The following is a 21,638-nucleotide window of genomic DNA, read 5'->3' as shown; positions in this document are numbered from 1 at the left end:
TTTTGAAGCAGAGGTCATTGTCCACAGGGCCACGTCTTCCCTGATTCTATACATCTAAGTTGAGTTGCCATTAAGATGCCACTGTCAATGTATTTTAGCACAAACTATTACTTTTAGTGATCCTTATTTTTCCATTACTGGCGCCAACATTTGGAATACCTTCCTATGAACCTGGGGGTGAAATGTTTGATAATTCACTTTAGGAAACTTTCAAAAACCTACCTTTTCAATAATTAGTGTCAGTGGCCTGTGTCAGTAATTGGTTATTTAGTGTCATGAACTGTGGTGTACGAGTGTTCTATAAGTAATGCAAACTATGCTATAACATATCAACGGGATGATATTTTGGTAAACAATGTTCAGGACTTGATACTTCAGTGTATTCGTGTATATGACATTCTGGCGTACAACCAGTGGTAGCAGTGCATCATGGGCCCTAGTGCAGGGAAGGAAATTACCCCTGGCCTCTGTTTAAACTTTGAAATACAGCAAAAATCAGGGTTCAGTGGCCCCTCAGGCCTCTGGGCCCGGGTGCCACGGCACCTGCTGCACCAATGGAAACTATGCCAGTACATATAAGACCGTCTGCCACTATGCGCAGTACTGCTTTTGATCGTTTTCTCTTCTGGCTTCTAAGTACTGGAAGTCATTGTCTCCCGCACCCCCTGCCCCCCCCCCTCTACCCCCCATTCCCCTCCTCCTCTTCCTCCGGCCTTCCCTATTACACAGGGCTTCAAGTGGCCCGGGTCACTCTGGATCCCAGACCCGGAAGTATTTTAAAACGAACATTACAACGGGGACGTATCAGGCCTTAGATTCAAGTCCTTACATTTACTGTCAATAACGCGGAGTGATTTCTGAACAATGAATGTAAAACATATTCAGGAAATTATTGTCAGTGATTTAGTTCCGCTTTATATTTCACATGTTTTATTTTATCTTTCATCCCCTGAGAGTGTTAGCTACTTCTAGGATGTTTTGTTTCTCTATATTTTTTCGTTCAGCAAATTAATCTTGTGAACTTTAAACTGAGTCACCTCTAGGTTTTTATAACCTGCTACAAATAAGAGCTCTGGAGTTTAGGCTAAAGGCATTGTGAGTTTCTGACAGTGCCTGCAAGTGGGCCGAATAAATATCCAGAATACTTAGTCATCCAATCCTTGGCCTCTCTGCAGAGCACACGGAGCTATGGTCACATATTGGCGTTGCAGTTGTGATTCTGTGCGAATGTGCTTGAAGGAGGTGCACGTGTCGTAAAATATTGACAAGACAAAAGAGAAATGCAGTGCTAACAGGTGTGGGTGCGTTGTGTGTTTGGTTGGTGGTGAAGTGAATAAGACGCAGAATGCATTCAGGAGAGAGTTAAAAGAGGGTGCTGAAGAGGAAAGGGGGTAAGGTGTAAGATATGCAGAAGGCCGACATGTAGAGAGAAAAAGGGCGACGTCTTTAACACAGATTAACCGTAACAAGTTTCGTTTGCTGTATTTATGTAGGCAACCCCCTTTTAGGAGCCCCCATACCCCACTTTTTTAATTACCTCTGTCATGCACTTCTCGCCAATATTTTCTGTTCAGTATTTGTAACTTTATGTTGCATTGGTTTTATACGGGTGTTATTAATATTGGGTTCCCCCTTTGACAAAAGTACTGTACAAGTTCAATAGGTGTAAAGAAATGAAAGTGCGACCACAGAGAGGGCGGGCGTCCTTTCAGCCAAAACCCACGGAGTGCCTTGAAAACATGGGTGCCCTAGTAATCTCCGGTTCCCTAACAGTCTCCTGTGGTTCTCTCTCCTTTAGGAGTTGTGGCCGTGGACTGCCTCGTCGAACCAGAATGAAACGCCCGCGTGAAGTTCAAATCAAGATCACTTGCTAATGCTCGTTGCACTTCATTTCCCGTGTTTTATTACTCTTTATGCTTACAAAACAGAACTATTTTTGTTACTGGTGATATTCCAAGCATGAAAACACTTATTGGAATTGCTTGATTAATACAAAAGAAAGTGGGTCTCCGATTTTTCTTCCGGGGTTGAACTACCGGAGCAATGCGGCGACATGGCTGCGTGCCAGGGTATTTCCCAGTTGAATATTTCACTGGCAGCACCTGGGCCTTTCCCGTCACTTCTGCAAACTTTAACTTCAGCAGTTGTGCAATTAAAACAGTATGCAGCATTGTGTCCATCTCTCGTTATGTTAATTGTATTGTATTGTATTCATTTATGTAGCGCTTATTACCCTTGACAAGGCGTCGAAGCACTTTTTCAGCGAGTAGCACGGTACTCCGGAAGCCATAAAGGATTAGTGCTGAAAGGTTTGCATTTATATAACGCTTGTTACCAATGATGGGGTTCCTGATTACAGTTTATCTACTTATCTCTTATGTCCTCTTGAAATAAATACTGTAAACGTGAACAGAAACGAGTGATATATGTGGCAATATTACAGTATACATAAAAAGAATAATGCAAATCACTGAAGATTTCCATGACCATATAGAGTCACTTTATACGTTTATGGAACTTTAAGCTGACTGGCAATATACAGCAGGGGGTACTTTACTCCTCATCAATCAATCAATCAGTGACACTTATAGAGCGCGCTACATACCCGTGGGGTCTCAAGGCGCTGGGGGGGGTGGGGGGGGGGGGGGGGGTGCCGCTACTGCTCGAACAGCCAGGTCTTCAGCTTCTTCCTGAAGGAGAGGTGGTCTTGGGTCAGGCGCAGGTCGGTCGGGAGGGAGTTCCAGGTCTTGGCGGCCAGGTAGGAGAAGGACCTTCCTCCTGTAGTCGCTCTTCGGATGCGGGGGACGGCGGCGCGGGCGTGGTTGGCTGATCGGAGGTGGCGTTTGGGAGCGTAGAAGTTGATCCGGCTGTTGAGGTAGCTCGGGCCATGGTCGTGTAGGGCTTTGTGTGCGTGGGTGAGGAGGCGGAAGGTGATTCTTTTGTTGACGGGGAGCCAGTGAAGGTCTCTCAGATGTCCGGTGATGTGGCAGGTTCGTGGGATGTCGAGGATGAGTCTGGCTGAGGCGTTCTGGATCCGCTGGAGTCTCTTCTGGAGCTTGGCGGTGGTACCGGCGTAGAGGGCGTTGCCGTAGTCCAGTCGGCTGGTGACGAGGGCCTGGGTGACGGTCTTCCTGGTCTCGGTGGGGATCCACCGGAAGATCTTCCGTAGCATGCGTAGGATGTTGAAGCACGCCGAGGAGACTTTGTTGACTTGCCTGGTCATGGAGAGGGAGGAGTCCAGGATGAAGCCCAGGTTGCGTGCATGGTCTGTCGGTTTGGGTGCGGTGCCCAGGGCGGGAGGCCACCAGGAGTCGTCCCAGGCGGAGGGGGAAGAGCCCAGGATGAGATGAGAGTTCAGTTTCAGGCGGCTGGTCGTCATCCACTCGGCTACCTCTTTCATCCCTTCGTGCAGGTTGGCTCTGGCGGAGGCGGGGTCGTTGGTCAGGGAGAGGATCAGCTGGGTGTCGTCGGCGTAAGAGATTATGCTGAGGTTGTGTTTGCGTACGATGGCCGCGAGGGGGCTCATGTAGACGTTGAAGAGGGTGGGGCTCAGAGATGATCCTTGAGGGACGCCGCAGATGACTTCGGAGGCCTCTGACTTGTACGGTGGTAGGCGGACTCTCTGTGTTCTTCCGTCGAGGAAGGAGATGATCCATTCCAGCGCCTTGTCCTGGATTCCGATGTTGCTGAGGCGCTGTACTAGGGTGCGGTGGCAGACCGTGTCGAATGCCGCGGAGAGGTCTAGGAGGATGAGGGCCGCTGTTTCTCCCTTGTCCATCAGGGCTCGGATGTCATCGGTGGCGGCGATGAGGGCGGTCTCGGTGCTGTATTGGCTCGGAAGCCGGACTGTGAGGGGTCGAGGGATCCGTTCGTCTCGAGGAAGGCGGCCATCTGCTTGTTGACGGTCTTCTCGATGACTTTGGCTGGAAACGGGAGGAGCGAGATGGGGCGGTAGTTCTTGAGTTCGGTGGGGTCCGCTGTTGGTTTCTTGAGTAGAGCGCTGAGTTCGGCGTGTTTCCAGCTCTCAGGGAAGGTGGCGGTGTCGAAGGATGTGTTGATGATGTCTCGCAGGTGGGGTGCGATGACAGCGTCGGCCTTGTTGAAGACGTGGTGAGGGCAGGGGTCGGTCGGTGATCCGGAGTGGATGGAGTTCATCGTGCGGATGGTGTCTTCGGTGCTGATCGGGGTCCAGGCGTGGAGGGTGGTGGTGGGGGGTGATTGTTCGGTCATGGTGTGCGTTGGTTGGTTGTTGAAGCTGTTGTGTATGTCTGCGATCTTGTTGTGGAAGTATGAAGCGAGGGAGTTGCAGAGGTCTTGCGATGGGGTGATGTCGTTGTTTCCTGCGATGGGGTCATAATACATGGTCACACATCACCTTTTCCACAAACCACGTACATCCTTTGTGCATAGCTCTTTCATATGAAAGAGACAGCATATTTCTAAACTTGAAGAATAGCTCTGCCTTTACCAGCCCTGGTGCTGGAGGAGGATGCTGTGATCTGTGCTCACACAGGATGGAGTCCGGCACAATGAAAGTCTACTAATCAAACACAAGGAGATGACGGACGGAGCGCTGAAACTTTTCAGACAATCACCCTCAGTCACAGATCTGGATTGAATCCCCCATCTCTCTTTAGCTCACTTCACCACCCCAGTTCAGACACAACTATATGCAAATCAGTCTTGACCCTGAGCCTCATGGGAACAGTCCAGCCTGAACTGCCAAGCCATGTCTTCCCTGGACCGGGAACAAGCATCCTGGGACCGGTTTTGGGCTAACAGCTATTAAGGAAAGTCTACTTCATAGGACCACTCTCATTAAGGTACTAATATGGGTTCTTCATGATGTAAAAGGACAGGCAGAGAGAATTTTGCTAATAATGACATAATAATAGTTTGCTTGTGCAAATGAAACGTAATCACAGTGGCATTTGTGGTTAAGCATCTCCTGATGTAAATCAACATATGCCCAAAAAGTAATTTGCCCCAACAGAGACATGCCTGTGATTGGGCGAGGTCGGCATCAAAGGGAGCATATGCGCCCCAATATTCAGCTTCACCTGGGGCAAGTAGGAATTGCCTGCAAATATTTATTTCCAATTATAAAATGTATAAAAAGGTACACTCCAAAAACTTGCACCGCAGACCTGCTGCTATAAGAGCCTCTTGCTCATCTACAGGTGGGCGCTGTTTCTTGGTACAAGTGGGCTGTGGGTAGGTAGGGTGCCTTAGGAAGCCAATGCAAGCTGGGAATATGGGCCCCTCACCGTCCAAGGTTAGGTGTCACTACACCTCCTGCACTATTGCTAGTTTACTCCCTGCAGACAGGAGACTAGTACTGACAGCTAGCCCCCCCTCTCCCCACGGATAGACCCCCTCCCTCTTCCCCCCACAGGTTGTGTTGGAAGTGGGAATAGCCAACCCTTTCGAGTAAAATAAAAGACCTTTTTAAGGCCCTGCGTGATCTTTGCAAAACAGCCTAGATAAGCAGATTATTTTCGTAGTGTGGCCTGACTAAGAACACTCACATTCTTTTCTCAAGGAACTTTGCTGATAGTATGATGATTAATAGCATAAAATGCATTTAAACCTAAACATGACTTTCATCTTTTTTTAGTGACACCGGAACAACTCCTCCAGAAAGTGCCATCTTCGGGTTCATGATAAGTATTACATCATTTTTAGGTGTGTAAAAGACAATCAATGTATATACATCGTAAACTTTAATCGGTCTTATATGATGAAAAGGGTATGTTTAATCCGCCTTCTTTTTATGCATTCCAGGTACTGACTTTCCTTAACATTTTCTGAAACCAGATGGGTAGTTCATGTGTTTTGCACTGACAGTAAAGCACACGAAATAGTGCTAAGCAAATTATTCATAAATAATTGTGAGTGTTTGAAATAAAACGAAATTTGAAAACAAAGGAACAGGAGCTTGAACACCAAAATACAGAGGAACAAGATATACTGATGTGTTAGTGAAAGTGAAATCTGATAAACCCTACTTAAAAATGAAGGATGTTAATATAATTAGCCCATATTTCACCAGACTGTATGGAAAGCGTCAGATTTACAAAGGTGTCAATCCAACTATTCCATAGAATTACATTTTTGATGAATTCTCATTTAAATCTTCATAGTCAATTTACAATATTTCAGTTCATGCAGTGTTAGAAATTGGGTTACTGGGTGTGAGCCCTGATTCAGCAGCAACCACAATACTCGTGAGTGTAAGGCACAAGCGAACCCAAATTAACCTGTGCTCACACCCTTGGTAGCTTGTCACAGACCTGTCAGGCTTAACTTAGAGGCAATGTGTAAAGTACTTGTGCAGTACTCCAAACAGTAAAACAGTGTTAGAACAATAGAGCTTAATTTAATAAATAAAAGAAGACCAAGACGACGAAAATCCAATTAGAAGAACCAGAGACATTGAATTTTAAATAGTTTTAGAGAAAGTAGCGCCAAAAGGCTTAAAGTGCCAACTGCGGATATCTGATTGCGCCAGACCGAGACAAAGTCACAAGTTCAGGCTGACTGTGATGGGGTGTGGTCCTGCTACAGGGACCCAGTTAGGCCCGCTAAATGGAATACCTTCAATCCTGGTTTGCGGAGCGTTGTTTGGAGCTGTGTCGATGATGTGTCATGCAGTTGAGGTGATGCGTCGGTTCCGAGATGCAGCAAGGCTATGATGTGAGGTCCTGTTGTGCTGACGATCTTGTTAACGGCTTCCATGCAAAGTTCAGAGTCAGGGATGCGTAGTGCAGTCTGAGTGCTGCGTCGGTTCTGACGAGCTGTGAGACTGCAAAGCAGACTCCATTGTCATTGTTAAGACAGCCATCAACAAGAGATCTGAGGTCCTGCGCCGAGGCTGGATCGTTCAGTGGCAGTTCTGAGGGCGATGTGGGCTGCAGTGGTGATGCGAGTCTTTGCAACGGGTCCAATCCATGCTGTAGCAGAGATGCGTTGATTCTGCTCCGGATTGTGCCTCACAGCAGAGGAGATGTGTTGGTTCCGCTGGTACCACAGAGACTGGCAAAGCACCGTTAGCCCACTTTCAAGTGTCAAGGACTGGGGTGCCACCACGTGGCTGGGTAGACTCACATTCCAGGTGCAAATGCAAAGTTGTTGGAAGCCTATTGTGTCCCTGAGGCTCCAGATCAGGAGACCAGCCAACTAATCCTTAGAGTTACTTTGGATTCTGGGTTCAAGAGATGTAGCGAGGCAATAGGGCAGCAGGCAGCAAGTCAGCACCGCAAATCAGGAGTCAAGCAGAGTGCAGTCCAGCAGAGTGGCAGTCCTTCTTCCTGGCAGAGTATTCACAGGTTCAGAAGTATACTGAAGTGGTGGTGTCTCAGGTCCTTCTTTTATACACAGTTGAGCCTTTAAAGTGGGGAGAAACTTCTAGAGGCATGCCTTTGAAGTGCACATATGCTCTACTTCCCTGGCCCTGGTTCCAGAATTAAAAAAAATATATATTTTAAAAGTTTTATATAGCGCTAGCTAGGACCGTAGGTATCAGAGCGCTTCACATACACCCAGTGACAAACAGGAAGGTCTTACATTACATAGCAGGCTGACAGTAAGTAAGCAAACCACGGAAACAAATACAGCATGAACAATAAATAACTGTGCAACGGAGGGTGAGAGAATGAAAAAGAAAACAAGGTGAATTAGCATAGTCCGTTCACCAACAAACCTTGAATGGGATCCAACTCGGAATATTGAGGTCTAGGTTAGTTGACGTTGTTCAGGAAAGTATTTGTTAAGGAGATGGAGTTTGAGGCCCCATTTGAAACAGGAGAAGGAGGGTTTGCATCTGAGGACTCCAGAGAGAGCGTTCAATATCCTGGGAGCGTTGCCAGAAAACGATCAGTCTTGGGCGGTTTTCTTTTTCATTTTTGGTGGAATGAGAAGGAGAGAGTTGGAGCTTCTCAGTGTCTGGCTTGACCTGCTTTTACCAGTTTGTTGTTCAGGTAGTTGGGGGCTGGAGAGTGGTGGGTTTTGTGTGTGATGCAGGCCAGCTTGTAAAAACATCTCCCTTCCATGGGAAGCCATTTGAGGGAGTTGAGAGCTGGAGTGATGTGTTCAAATCTTTTTACTCCAGATACAAGTCGAGCGGCCATGTTCAGCGCTGCCCTAAGAGGGGCTAGGCGAGCTTTTGGAGTCCCTGTAAGGATAGCATTCCCGTAGTCAATTTTTGAGAGAACCAGGGATTGAACTACTGTCTTGAGGTCATCATGGGGAAGAAAAGGTTTCAATTTCTTGAGGTGTTTTAGAGAGAAAAGAGCACTTTTTGCAGAGTTTTTGATGTGGGCCTCCATTGATAGGTTCTTGTCAAGGGTGATGCCTAGAGACTTAACTGAGTCGGATAGAACGAGGGGGCCGTTTAGGGCAACCAGATTCTTGAGCCACTCTTGGATAGGACAATGGTTGGTTTTAGGAGAGAATAGGATCAGTTCCGTTTTATCTGGGTTGAGCTTTAAGTGGTTAACTTTGAACCAAGTTTGGATCTCTGTTATAGTGGTTTTGAGGTGTTGGATGTCGTCGGGAGACTTGATTTTGAAATAGATTTGGGTGTCATCTGCATAAAGGTGGTAACTCACTCCAGCTATTTCAAGATGATTGTGAGGGGCTCCATGAAGAGATTGAAGAGGGACGGGCAAAGGATCGAGCCTTGTGGTGCCCCAAGTGTGACTTTTGTTGGCTTCGAGAGACAGGAGTTGATTTTAATTTGTTGCGAGCGATGTTGAAGGAAAGAGGTGAACTATTTTAGTACAGTACCATTTATGCCGGAGCGCTTCGACAATGTCTCCAGAAGAGCTGGATGATTTACTGTGTCGAATGCTGCAGATAGGTCTATAAGGATGAGTAGGCAGGCATCACCATCATCTAAGGCCTTGCGAATGTCATCCGAGTCGTTGAGTATGACAGTTTCCGTGCTACAGCCTTTCCTGAATCCCGATTGAAAGGCGTTGAGGAGGTTGAATTCATAAATGTGTTGATTGAGTTGGTGGAGAACACATGACTCGAATGTTTTTGCAAGGAATGGGGGGGTTAGAGATTGGTCTGAGGTGGTTAAAATCATTAGGGTCGGCCCCTGGATTTTTGAGAATGGGCGTGATTTGTCCTTGTTGTAGTTAGTCTGGGACACAGCCTGAGATGAGAGAGGCGTTGATGATTTTTGTCCAGAAAGGGGAAAGGGTGTGTTGAGTTCTTTTATGATTGTGGAAGGGAGGGGGTTCCATGGTGTGGGAGGAAGGGTTTAGATTAGAAATTATCTTGAAGACCTCGTTTTCTGCCATTAGCTCAAAGTCGGACCAGTGCGCATTGTTTTTTACCTGGAGGCCGGCCTGATTGTCCTTATTCCGAAATCTTTCTGCGTGGTCAAGGGAAGTAGAAGGGGGGCAGGTTATGAGGGAAGGAGTGTTTGCGATTTGTATGAAAGATTGATCAATTTTAGAGACTTTATTAGTGAAGAAGGTGGCAATTTCTTCACATCGCTCATTTGTGGCTTTGATATCTTGAGAGGGAGTGCCATTAGTTTGGCTTTTGACAATGCTGAAGAGTTCTCTCGGTCTGTTTTTCGCCAGATCTAGTTGGCTGCGGAAAAAGGATGCCTTTTCACTGAAAATGTGTTTTTTGTATGCCTGCTGAGCAGATCTAAGTTGCGTTAGGTGAGGGTCGAGGGGTTAAGCCTCCAAGCCCTTTCCGTTTGTCTGAGTTGACGCCTTTCATCATTCAGCTCCACGTTACACCAGGGTTTTGATTTGTTTCGCCTCTGTTGTTTGAGTTTGAGTGGAGCTACTTGGTCTAAAACCTCTGTCATTTTTGAGTTAAAGTGTGTAGTGAGGTCATCAGCCGTCCATGATGAGGGATGGAGTTGAAGAGGGGACTGAATCATGGATTTGAGTTCGATTACAGGGACTTTTTTGATGTTTCTGGTCAAGAGTTTAGGTTTGACGTCACAAATAGGTTGGTGGTTGACAGTTGTGTCAATCCTGAACAGAATGAGGTGGTGGTCGGACCAGTCAATGGGAGAAATCGCTCTCAGAGAGATCAGTTCGTTGTTGGTAATGATCGCATCTAGTGCTGCACCTTTGATGTGAGTTGGCTTATTGCAGAGTAGTTTAAGGTTATGTATTTCCAGAAGGTTGGATATGTACAGGACAGTGGAGTCTTTTTGTTCGTTCCAGTGGGTATTGAGGTCTCCCAGGAACACGTCTTTGGTGTCTGTCAAGGAGAACCGAGTTATTAGGTCTGTTAGTTCTTCGGGAAAAAGAGTACGTTGATGGTAGATGGTTTGGAATTTGATGGATGAGGTGCCCTTGGTGGCGAGTTCGACACCCAGGTATTCAAAAGATAGGTATTCTGCAGGTTTGAGTTTGGTAATCTGGATTCCAGCTCTGTGGATGATGGCTAGTCTCCCCCTCATTTTGATCGGCCTGTCTTGTCTGATTATGTTGTACCCTGGGGGGGATGAGAAGGTCAGGAATGGGGGTAGAGTGGACATTGAGCTAGGATTCAGTGAGGAAAGCAATGTCAATTTCTTCAGCAAGAAGAGCTTCAGCAATGTCTGTAGCGTATTGTACTGCTGATCTGCAGTTTAGGAGCATACAAGAGAGAGGACGGGGAGCCTCGATGATGGGGGGAGTTAGGTGGATAGAGGTGTATTGGGCAGGGGGGTCTAGGCGATTGGACAGTATTAGGGAATATGTTAGTGCCAATAACGACAGGGATGTGGAAAGTGGCGGACTTCTTTTTGGAAGCAAGGTGAGAGTCATTGATCTCATCTGGTTTCGGTACCGAAAAAAGCTGGCTATCCCAGTTAGGTCTAAGTGCCAGACGCGCTGCTGGGGTCGAGGGGATACAGGACTTAGCCTATTCATGTGTAAAAGAGGCTGCACCCAGCTCCCCTCTCCCATTCTGCCAATGATGGCCCATCCAGTCACACCTAAGCTCCCATTCTGTGTGTCTGTCTAGGACAAATACACAAGTGTAATTTCTGTTTGCTACTTGTGTTTCCAGCTGCCGTCAGTGATTCTGGTCACTTTCTCTAAAAGCACTTAGAGACCTGAAGATGATTTTGTGCTATATAAAATACGTGTAACAAAACATAACATAACAAAGCCTAACTGACAACTACACCTAGTCATGTGACCAGAGGCAGACTACAGACACCAAATGGCTTAGGCAAGAAAATGCCAACTTTCTAAAAGTGTTATTTTCAGAAATGTAATTTAAAATCCGACTTAATCATGAATTAGATTTTAAATTAGGATTCCAGAGATACTAACCATGAACAAGTTATCTCTTCCCATTTGGAAATTACACTTATAAAATGTAATAAGGCAATTCCAGTGATATCTTTTGGGAGATATGGAACTTGCAGTATTGAAAGAACGAATTAGAGAGTGTTTTCACTTCCAGGACATGTAAAACTTAAAATTACATGTCCAACTTTTTAAATACATTGCACCGTGCCCAAAGGGCTGTCCAGGATCTTAGGGGTGACTTACCTGTATTAAAAAGGAGGGTTTGGGCAATGCGGTTTATCCTGCAAGGTTGACATGGCAGAATAAAACTGCACAAACAGGCTCTACAATGGCAGGCCCAATAGTAGCATTTTATTTACAGGCCTGGGCACATTTACTGCACTTTTCTAGGGACTTTTAAGTAAATTAAATATGACAAGTGGGTATAAGCCAATGTTAGTTCAAAGAATGGGTTAACTGTTCCTATGAGGACACAAATAGTGTCCAGAGAGAAGTAAAGAAAAGTGGGGAGAGGAGTTTCTAGGTTCTATTCTCAATAAATGAGACAGTGACAGATTTTGTCTCTTGTTGCCCTCACACATCCCAAGTGATGGCATGCGTCATCATTGGGCGTTGCTCCTTGTAGGGCCGGCGCTGTAATGCCCTATGCGTTCACAGAAGAGTCTCTTTAGCAGAGATATTTTTAATACGCTGTATGATGAGTGAGGGTGTGAGATTTAATTATAGAGGGGCTGTGAAAGGTGGGTGAGTGATAGGCGGGGATGTACTTTGGGGGCCCGTAGCGAGCCCCCGTCAGAAGGGGCATGTTAGTTTTCCACTGTGCCTTTCACCATTTCCCTGCACCATGTGGCAGGCACCGCTTGGTGCTTTGCCACGTAGTGCGGGAAATGTTAAACTTGCATTTTTACCATTGCAGCAGGTGCTGCAGCCAGCAGCACCCGCCGTAATGGTAAACATGCAAAATGCAACCACCACAGTGATGGTTGCATTGTAATTGCACTTTTTGGTTTGCCGCCATATAGGCGGATGTTCCTAATCCCTGTGACGACCCGCAATGTCTTCATGTTCCTTTGTCTGTGATTCAAGAAATCTACATTTTTCAATGTGTAGTTATGGATCTATTTACTGGATCCTCTATACAATAAACAGATTAGGCCGACATGTTTCAGCCCCACTATGCCCAGCCGGGTCTATGGGGCTTTCTTCAGGACCAATATAAAAGAAGTTTGGGCAGAGCAAGCACAAGCGAGGGATTTCCTACTAGCCGAAAGCCGAGAGATTTTCTCTGGTTCCCCGAAGAAGTAAAGAACAACATACGTTGAGGTACTATTGGCCTCAGTTTATTGAGAGTGGAGTACAGAACCGCCTTTAGGTGCTACACAAGTTGTGTAAGTACAAACTCCTTTTATATTGGTCCTAAAGAAAGCCCCATAGACCCGGCTGGGCACATTTTAGATTTCTTGAATCACCTTTTTCTAATAAATATTTTTTAAGATGATCCAAAGAATTTTAACTCACCATTTTTTGAGCACTTAATCTTTCTGGACACTACTACACATCCAGTGGTTACCCCCGGGTGGAGGTTAGCATACAACAACAAAAAAACTATGATGATGCACTAGCGCAACGTAAAAAGGCGGATAATCAAGATATACCGCCTTACCATCTACTTGCGTGTTTTTTATGAGGGTCAACCAGCACTATAAAAAACCCTGGCTACGTAGCTTCAAGTAGTCCATTCCCCCCCAATTGATTTTTGGAAATATTTGTTTCAAGTTATGCGTCAATTCGGACTAGGAGATGGCTTTGTAGATGGGACGTCTATTTTGTATCGTCAGTCCACCGCGCGGGTGAAGACGGGAGGGATGATATTGGATGCTTGCACTGTGGGTTGAGGATAGAGACAGGGCTGCCCCCTTTCCCAACTGCTGTTCGCCCTGGCCATGGTGCTGCTGGCAGCGCTGTCCAGGACGGGCCTGCATCATTCGGGATTGCGAGTGCGCAAGCAAATTCATCATATGGCGTGGTTCGCTGATGATCTCTTTATGTTTTTGGCTGATGCGGAGGGCGCCCTTCGTGGTATGAAGACTTTATTAGTGGATCATGGCATGGTTGCCGGACTCAAGGTAACCTGGGCAAAGACCTGTCTTTTCCCTACCACGCTGCAAACCGAACGCCCCGTGTCTACACAGGATATACAGTGGGAGCATCAATACATGACGTACCTTGGCACTCGCATTGTTCATACCCAAATTGACCTATTGGAGGGTAATGTGGGCAGGGCCATTAGAGCGCTTAAAGGCTGTATTGAGTTTTGAGACACGCTTCCACTCTCGGTGGCTGGACGAGTGGCCATCCTTAAGATGATAGCACTCCCCAGACGGCTGTACTACTTTAGGACTCTACCTATCTGGATTCCAGCCTCGGTTTTTAAGCAGCTTCAGTTGATGTTGATTGGGTTCCTTTGGGCTAGGGGATGACGGAGAGTGGCTCTTAACACATTGATGAGACCACGGTCGGAGGATGGTTAAGCGGACCCCGACTTCGAAACATATTATTCAGCCGCGCTGGAGAGCATACCAAAAGCAGACCCCCTGCCGCGATCATCGAACAAATCAAAAATCACAATGATCAGTAGCAATCCCTTCCACCCTTAGGTTGCTTCAACTGAAAATCCTACACCGTATCTATTACACAAAAACGTTGCTGCACAAAATAGGTAAAGCAGACAATCCGTTCTGCGTCCGACACTGGGGCGCTGAGGGCACTTTCCTGCATACACTCTGGGACTGTCCGCGGATCACCCCTTACCGGACTGCGGTCCTATGCACAATGTCCCAAGTGACTAAGGTGGTGATCCCATTGACCGCGCTACACTGCTTACTTAACATGTGGGAGCCCACGGATTTAATTCACACTGATCAAGACTGGGTGACGTTAGGGACGACCTTAGCCAAACGCAACATAGCACAGTGCTGGGGATCGGACTCTCCGCCACACACCAACAATGGTGTTGTGATATGGACCATGCAATGACAGAGAAATCAGTATACATACACAGAAACTGCCATAAAAATTGTTGATGGTTTGGGGAAAGTGGAGTCACTATCGGGGAGACATCTGCGAAACCCCCTCACCAGCACGAAACTCAGACGACAGTGATTAGCTTAGGCATACTACCAAGACAGGCCCAGCCACATTACACGCCACCCGAAGGACATAGAGGAGTGGATGGAGCACATGTTCTACTACATTGTATTGTGCCACGCTTCAATGACCCAAGATTTTTATTAATGAATGCTGCTGAAGTCTCTTTGATGTACTGCATGACTGTTGATGTACTTCAATAAAATAAATCACAACGATATGGTGCATTGAAAATCGCTGTACATGTCCCGTAGATATGTAGCAAAAGACTATGGAGAGGGGGGACCTCCAGGTCATGTTTTAGCCGCTAAACTAAGACCAACTGGGGGGCATAAGCCAGTGACAACATCGGTTGCAAGAGATGGGAGCGATCCACTGCGCACAACTCACGGACTATATTTGCGCTATAACATTAGTTGAATCCGGACCTAGAGGCAGCGGCGGTACTGTTAGATGCTAACAAAGCCTTCAACTCTATAGAATGGGCAAATATGTTAATATGTTCATTATTTTAGAATGTATGAATATACTGGACAACTTCTTGAAATGGGTGCGCTTACTTTATGCCGCCCTGGTTGCTCGGGTACGGATTAACAGGCAAACATCGGGACCACTGCAAATACACTGAGGCATGAGGCAGGGATGCCTACTATCCCCAATTCTATTTACCTTGGCATTGGAACGCTCACCTGGAAGATTCGCCAGCGGCATACAGAGGCGGTGCTAAGATTTCAGCAAACACCACTTGACATATCTCTATACAGGGATGACATGGTCCTGTACTTCCGTAACCCCACATAACATCTTGTGGCATTACTCAGGGAATACATTCGGTTTAAGGGACTTTCTGGCTTGGCCATAAATTGATCAATCTGTTTAACAGCTTGTGGAAATATCAGTGCTGCTCTCTGATCCTCTTTTATTGAGATGCAGAGAACCTCTCAGATGTAGGTCACATTTGACAAAAGATGCAACAATGTGAGAAAAGATCATTGACGTCGATTAGGAGTAGGCAGTGGTAGCAGCTATTGCCCCAGCTTGCTCTTTTGGTACCCTTGCCAGTGCTAATGCTAGCCACATTCCGGGGATGATGAAGGCAAGCGCAGAAAGCAGGGTGGTGAAGGCTATGTTTATATTCTGTTGCTTCCAATGTTTCCCCTCACCCCAGTCCATCAGCAGCAATAAGGAGCCTATTGCATGATGGATTGTGCACATTTTCTTGTTAATCTCTTTAGTAGCTTGTTGAAAGACAAGCCCCTAGATGCATCAACGTTGTCATTTGCGATTCCTTATTTGCGAAAAATAAGGAATCGCAAATAAGGAATCGCAAATGGCAATGCCTCATTAATTTCGCTATTTTATTGAGATTCGGTAAAAATCGCAATTTTTACCGAATTCCAATAAAATTGCGAGTTCCAAATAGCGAATCCGCAATTCCCATTCATTCCTATGGGCTGAAATGCCCATAGGAATGAATGGGAATTGCGAATTCGCAATTTCAAATCGGAATGCATCAAAGCCTTTCAAGGGTGGAGAGGGGGGTCCAAAGGACCCCCCCCTGCACCCATAAAATGCACTTTTACATGTGAGTTACATACACACATGTCCTAAGGACATGTGTGCCTGTAACGTACACGTTTAAAAAATGCATTTTTATGCGTTTTTAAACATTTTTGCAAATTACCACGAAGTTCAACTTCGTGGTAATTTGCATTTGCAATTTGTAAAATCGCAAATGTTTTGAGGATGATGCATTGCTTTTAAGGAATCGCAAATTTGCGATTCCTTAAAAGCAATCGCATTTTTGGAACTCGCAAAAAATAGCGATTTTCAAAAAATGCTTCATGCATCCCAGTAACCAATTTAGGAAGTGCAAAAGGCCGATTTTTGCGAATCGCACCGTTTGCACTTCCTAAAAAGGTTGATACATCTGGGCAAAAATCCCTTTGTCATGACAATATACCAGAGTTTGAGAAATTGGAGGTTATTGGTTGAGGGTGGTGAAACCCTTTTCATGCAACAAAGTTGTCAGGGTGAACCACAAAAGTCACCAAATTAACCTGTGCTTAACCGTCTGGTAGCTTGACACAAAACCAGTCAAGCTTAACTTAGAGGCAATCTGTAAAGTATTTATGATGTGCTCAAATAGTAATAAAGTGAAAATACAACACAAGGAGAATCCTAATCGAAGTCGAGTAAAATGTAATAAATAAAATGAGACCAAAATGAAAATAATCCAACCAGTAGAACCAGAGATAGGCAATGTTAATGGTTCAAGTAAAAATAGCACCAAGAAGCAGTGCTAACTCTGGGTACCTGGTCACGCTAGACTGAGACAAAGTCACACGCTGACCGTTTGGAATGCGGGCCAGAGACAGAGACAAGATTAGTCTCACTGACAACGTTACTTTCTCAAAGTCCAGCTTGCAGAGCTCAAAACGTCAGGATTCCACAGGAGGAACTGAGTTGATGCTAGCCAAGGGTCTAGGACCTGAGGTGCACTTCTTGGGGCCCAGGACCTCACTCCAGCAGAGAACTGCAGGGCTCATGTATTCCCAGGCAGGGCCAGTTGGAGCAGGTCAGCTGGGCAGTTGCAGGGAGGCCAGTGTAGCTTGTTGTGTCCCTGTAGCTCAGAACAGAAGGCCAGCCAACTGACCCTTGGATTCACTCTGGTAGTCCTGAGTTCAAGGAGATGGTCCTCTGTCCTTCAAGCTTTAAGGTAGGTCTCAAGCAGTCCTCTGAAAAACAAGGCAGGCATCAACCAGCAGGGCAGTCCTCTGTAGAGCAAGGCAAACCTGAAGCAGCAGGGCAGTTGTCTCAGAAACAAGGCAGGCCTTAAGCAGCAAGGCAGTCCTCAGAGAAATAAGGCAGTCCTTCTGTAGTCTACTGTAGGTCTAGGAGACTATGGAAGAGTGCATCTGAGAGTCTTATTTTTATACCTGGTGCCCACTTTGAAGTGAAATAAACGTTTTCTCCCCTTAGATAGCTCTAGAAATCCCTTCGTCCCTGTCCTTATTCCAGGTTGTCTGGAGTGACAAAAGACTAGTGTGAATTACTTTGTTTGTGTGCTGAGACAGCTCTTTTGAAATGTATGTGGGGCTATGCACAGCTCCGCCCCTCCCATTCTGCCAAAATCTAATCCTCCTTTGTGTTACTGTCTGAGAAGAATATACAAAGGTCAACTGCCAACAACACCTTGTCATGAGTCACAGGATACAGACTGCAGGTGCCAAATTTCTAGGACAAGGAAATGCTAACTTTCTGAGAGTAGTATTTTGAGAATTGTGGCTTCAAATCTGGGTCCCTCTTTTTAATTCAAATCTGACTTTACCATTGAAGGGGATTTAAAATTACAATTCTCTAGATACTAAACATGACGTTTCAACCTGTTCCCAAACAAATGTTATGACTTATTAAATGTAATAAGGTAACCCAAGAGAGAGAGGTAGGCTTCACAATAGTGACAAACACATTTTTGATTTTTTTCCCAATCAGGACCTGTAAAACTTAAAAGTGCATATTCAGCTTTTTAAATACATGGCACCCAGCCCTAAGGGCTGTTTCAGGTCTGCTTTAAGGCTGACTTATAAAAAGAAAGGTTTAGGCTTGGCAAAAGGGTTGTTTTACCAGGTCGAAATAGCAGTTTAAAACTGCACAAAGGCTGGAATGGCAGGCCTGGGACTTTTTAAAAGTGCTAATTAAATGGTTGGTACAAGAAGTGCTCACTAGGGCCCACTGATAGCATTTATTTTACACGCCCTGTGTCAGGTAGGTCAGATTGAAATGTCACTGACATTCAGGATCCACCAGCGGGAGTGATGGCGAAGACTATGTCCCACTACTCACCTGTAGCACTCCCCCACAAAAAGTGCATGCAACTCACTACTATGCAGGGAAGTGGGCCGGGGAAAGGGGGAATGGATAAAATAAAAAAAGGGCTGCTGCACTGCTCTGGAAGGCCTCGTGTGGCGACTCCCTCTTGGGAAGTGAAAAGGTCCTGGTGTGAGGCCATCCATGCAAGAAAGGAGACAGCAGGTTAGGGTCATTTACTGAACCCAATTAATCTGCACGAACATATGCATACATGTACTCACATCCGTTCACCAAACAACCAGCTGGTATTAATGGTAACACAACGTAAACATCCTGCAATGTAGACGGTACAATCTGCAGGGAAAACAATTAGTCAGGTTTGTAAAGGATGAGTAAGTTGTTACCCAAACACTGAATTGTCATGGACAACTAGGAGTTGTCGTTGCCTGTAATGCCACAAAATGATACTTCAAAATGTCAAGCCCCAGCCAGCGTTGAACGTGCTGCTCAAGTACTTATCTTTAGTACCATGTTGTGCAATGGCGAAGGAGGCTCTTTCCCTGTTCCATCACAGGAGGAAAGGTCGGATGTGCCGAAGGCTCAGCAGCGCTTTTTGAAGCACCTGATACAAACGTCTGCGTCCCGTGTGGACACACAACCACTCCCTGGAGTTTGGAAAGGTTCAGGGAAGCAGCGGGGAGTCCCAACCACGGAGGCGTGGCTGGCCAACTTTGCCGGGTGCAACTGGATTCCACGGACGCGGTACAGAGGACCGTGTGTACTGAAAGCAGGCAGCGAGGAAAAGCGCCAGAGCAACACCTATTTCCCGAAGTCCGATTAAGGCAGAATTGCTTGAAGCTTTGGAAATGCACTGGGAAATCCAGAGCGGGAACAGCACGGCGAGCGAAAACCAACTTGCTAGATTGCCAAGCACTGAATTGATGTTGGGGAGTGGTTTATATAGGCCCTGTGTCTTCAATTAAGGGGTAAACACCTGTTCCCTTCTCAGAGGCATTCTGGGAGGTGTAGTTCCTTCCCCTTTTCTTTACAGTTCGACAAGACCAACATACGTCTCCCACTCATGCAGGAATATAGAGAAGGTGGGACATTAGTAGTGTGTGCACCCCTCAACCCTGGCCCCCCTGGATGGCAAAGAACCATAGCACCCTGGGTACATGTAGTACCACTTTTCTAGTGACTTCTATGTAAATTAAATGTGTCAATTAGGTGCAAGCCAATTTTACCAAGTCTAAAGGACTGAGTGCAAACCATTTAGCACGTATTAGCAGTGGTATAGTGCACAGAGTCAAATGCCAACAAAAATGAAAGTCAGAAAAGAGGAGGGGTGAAGGTAAAATGTTTGAAGAAGGCCCTGCTGAAAGGGAGGTCCAACACAGAGTAGCAGGTAAACTTCATAGTCATTTATGATAGGCAATGCATAACCATCATAATCGTATCGCAACATGTAGCACATAATTTCTAACATAAGTCATTACTGTAAAAGAAAGAATTGCAAGCAAACCTTCATAAGTTGTATGCCTCTTATTTGATCTGCAGCTTTAAACTGATGGTCTATGGAGAAGGGAGGAACATGCAGCACAGTGTACAAGCCAATTAGTAGCAATGTTGAGTGAAACTGGAGGTGGGGTAGGGGTCCTGCGATATAAGAGCTGTCTGAGCTCTCCCTTACATTGTTGCAAAGCATACACTCCTCGGGCGGGCTCGTCCCGAGGTGATAAATAAAGGACGCGCGATTGCTTGGGGTCTCTCCGCCTCTATGATGCCAACGAGAATTGTGTCATTATTCTAGGCCCTGATACCACTTAGACCGCGCCGGGCCACATTGGCAACGAGGCCAGTACGAACCACAGTGTTTCTCCAGAGTACCTGTGAGGATTACCAAGACGTCCCATCCTGACAATCCGGCATCAGCCGAAGCTACGATGCCTTACAGGAAGCGGCCGTCAGAGCCCAGCTGGACCAGCTCACCGCGTGCCTCTCCGCATCATTGCCTGGGTCTGCGGCAGCCGTCGGATGCTTCGGCACACCCACACGCCTGAACCGGGAGACAGTGAAGCTGTGCTGCTCTCAGGTAAACACCATCGCAACTGCAGGTCCTACAAGTGACCACGCCCTGTACCACGTACACTGCTACCTGGAAGAAGCGTGCGGCCGAGAGGACGGTCGGAACAGTGCACATGCTCGACTACTCCCAGGTGAGTGTGCTATAGCCGTCTGCTCTATGCACCCGGCGAGCAGGAGACACCCCATACACTGCGGTGTAGCCTCACCATGAGGCATAGTGAACAGCATAATAGAGGGCCGAAGTGCATAAACTTTGTCTCCAAAAGAAAAAAAGACACAACACTTGTCAGTACATCGGATACTGCAACTGGCACATAACAGGCGTGTGACTACATTGTTTTGCACAGAGGTAGAACCAGACATCCCCATACCAAAGGCTCAGAGAGCGAAGACACTGACTGCCTACCACACAAAAGGGGCAAGTGCTGCCGGAGCCATGCCTATATACGTTTAGGCCACAGTACATCATGCAGCCTGGAGCGCACCACCTCAAGCAGGTGTAGCAGACCAGCAGACAGATGCTTGGGAGCCAGGAGTGGGCGCTGCAGCCTCACCACAGGTGCACAGACATGTGGCAGGCTCTTCACTACCCCTTTTCAGTGAAACGGCTGACCCAGCAACAGCGGCCCCACACTGGAAGGCGTGGATAGGTACACTGGAAACAGACGGAACAGTGAAGAGATCGCTGCTTATATACTATGGCGACGGGGAGATTTATGACCTCTTTAAAACACTCCTGAACACTGAGGACGACAACGACTATGAGGCTGCTGTCGCCGTGCTCAATCGGCACTTCGACCTCCAGCTCAACCCTAATTTTGAGCGGTTCAAACTACCGCAGGCGAAGCAGTCTGACACTGAGTCGGTGGATATGTTTTACGCATGGCTGCTGTGGCTGGCAAGTACATTCACTTTCGGTGACCAAAGGGAAGAGATACGCGCTCAAGTGATCCAAAGGTGCTGTTCAGTCCTCCTACGAAAGCTGATCCTCCGACAACCAGGAATATCATCAGACGAAATAATCATCCTAGCCAGATCTCACAAGCTCTGGGACGCTCGTGCGGAGCAAATTGAGGCTGCTCTAAACAGAAGCGACACCACTTCTCCTGCTCCCAGATAGACGCAAGTCAAAGAAGAGAGGGTTGAAACCATCCAACATCGCCCAAACACCATCGTGCCACCGCAAAGCCACCACCAAGTGACACGTGTGGAAACTACGGAACGGAATATCCCCTAGCTGGCCTATGTTTTGCAGAAGGGAAGATATGCTCTCAGTGTGGAAAACCAAACCACTTTGCAAAAGTGTGTAGGAGC

The 21,638-nt window shown here is 46.6% G+C and overlaps 1 protein-coding gene across 2 annotated transcripts in view; it reads left to right on the top strand.

The window, feature by feature from the left end:
* DRAM1 (DNA damage regulated autophagy modulator 1) overlaps positions 1 to 21,638 on the top strand; it is a 303,166-nt gene that overhangs the window by 67,846 nt on the left and 213,682 nt on the right. For both annotated transcript variants that reach the window (XM_086919254.1, XM_086919262.1), the window contains exon 2: positions 5,618 to 5,685. In XM_086919254.1, coding sequence (XP_086775380.1) covers positions 5,618 to 5,685 — 68 coding nt within the window. The remainder of the gene's footprint in view (positions 1 to 5,617; positions 5,686 to 21,638) is intronic.

Source organism: Lissotriton vulgaris, chromosome 1_1 (assembly GCF_964263255.1).
Source record: "Lissotriton vulgaris chromosome 1_1, aLisVul1.2, whole genome shotgun sequence".
Taxonomy (NCBI): domain Eukaryota; kingdom Metazoa; phylum Chordata; class Amphibia; order Caudata; family Salamandridae; genus Lissotriton; species Lissotriton vulgaris.
The sequence above is the reverse complement of the archived record's forward strand: the minus strand, read 5'-3'. Positions and strand labels throughout refer to the sequence as shown.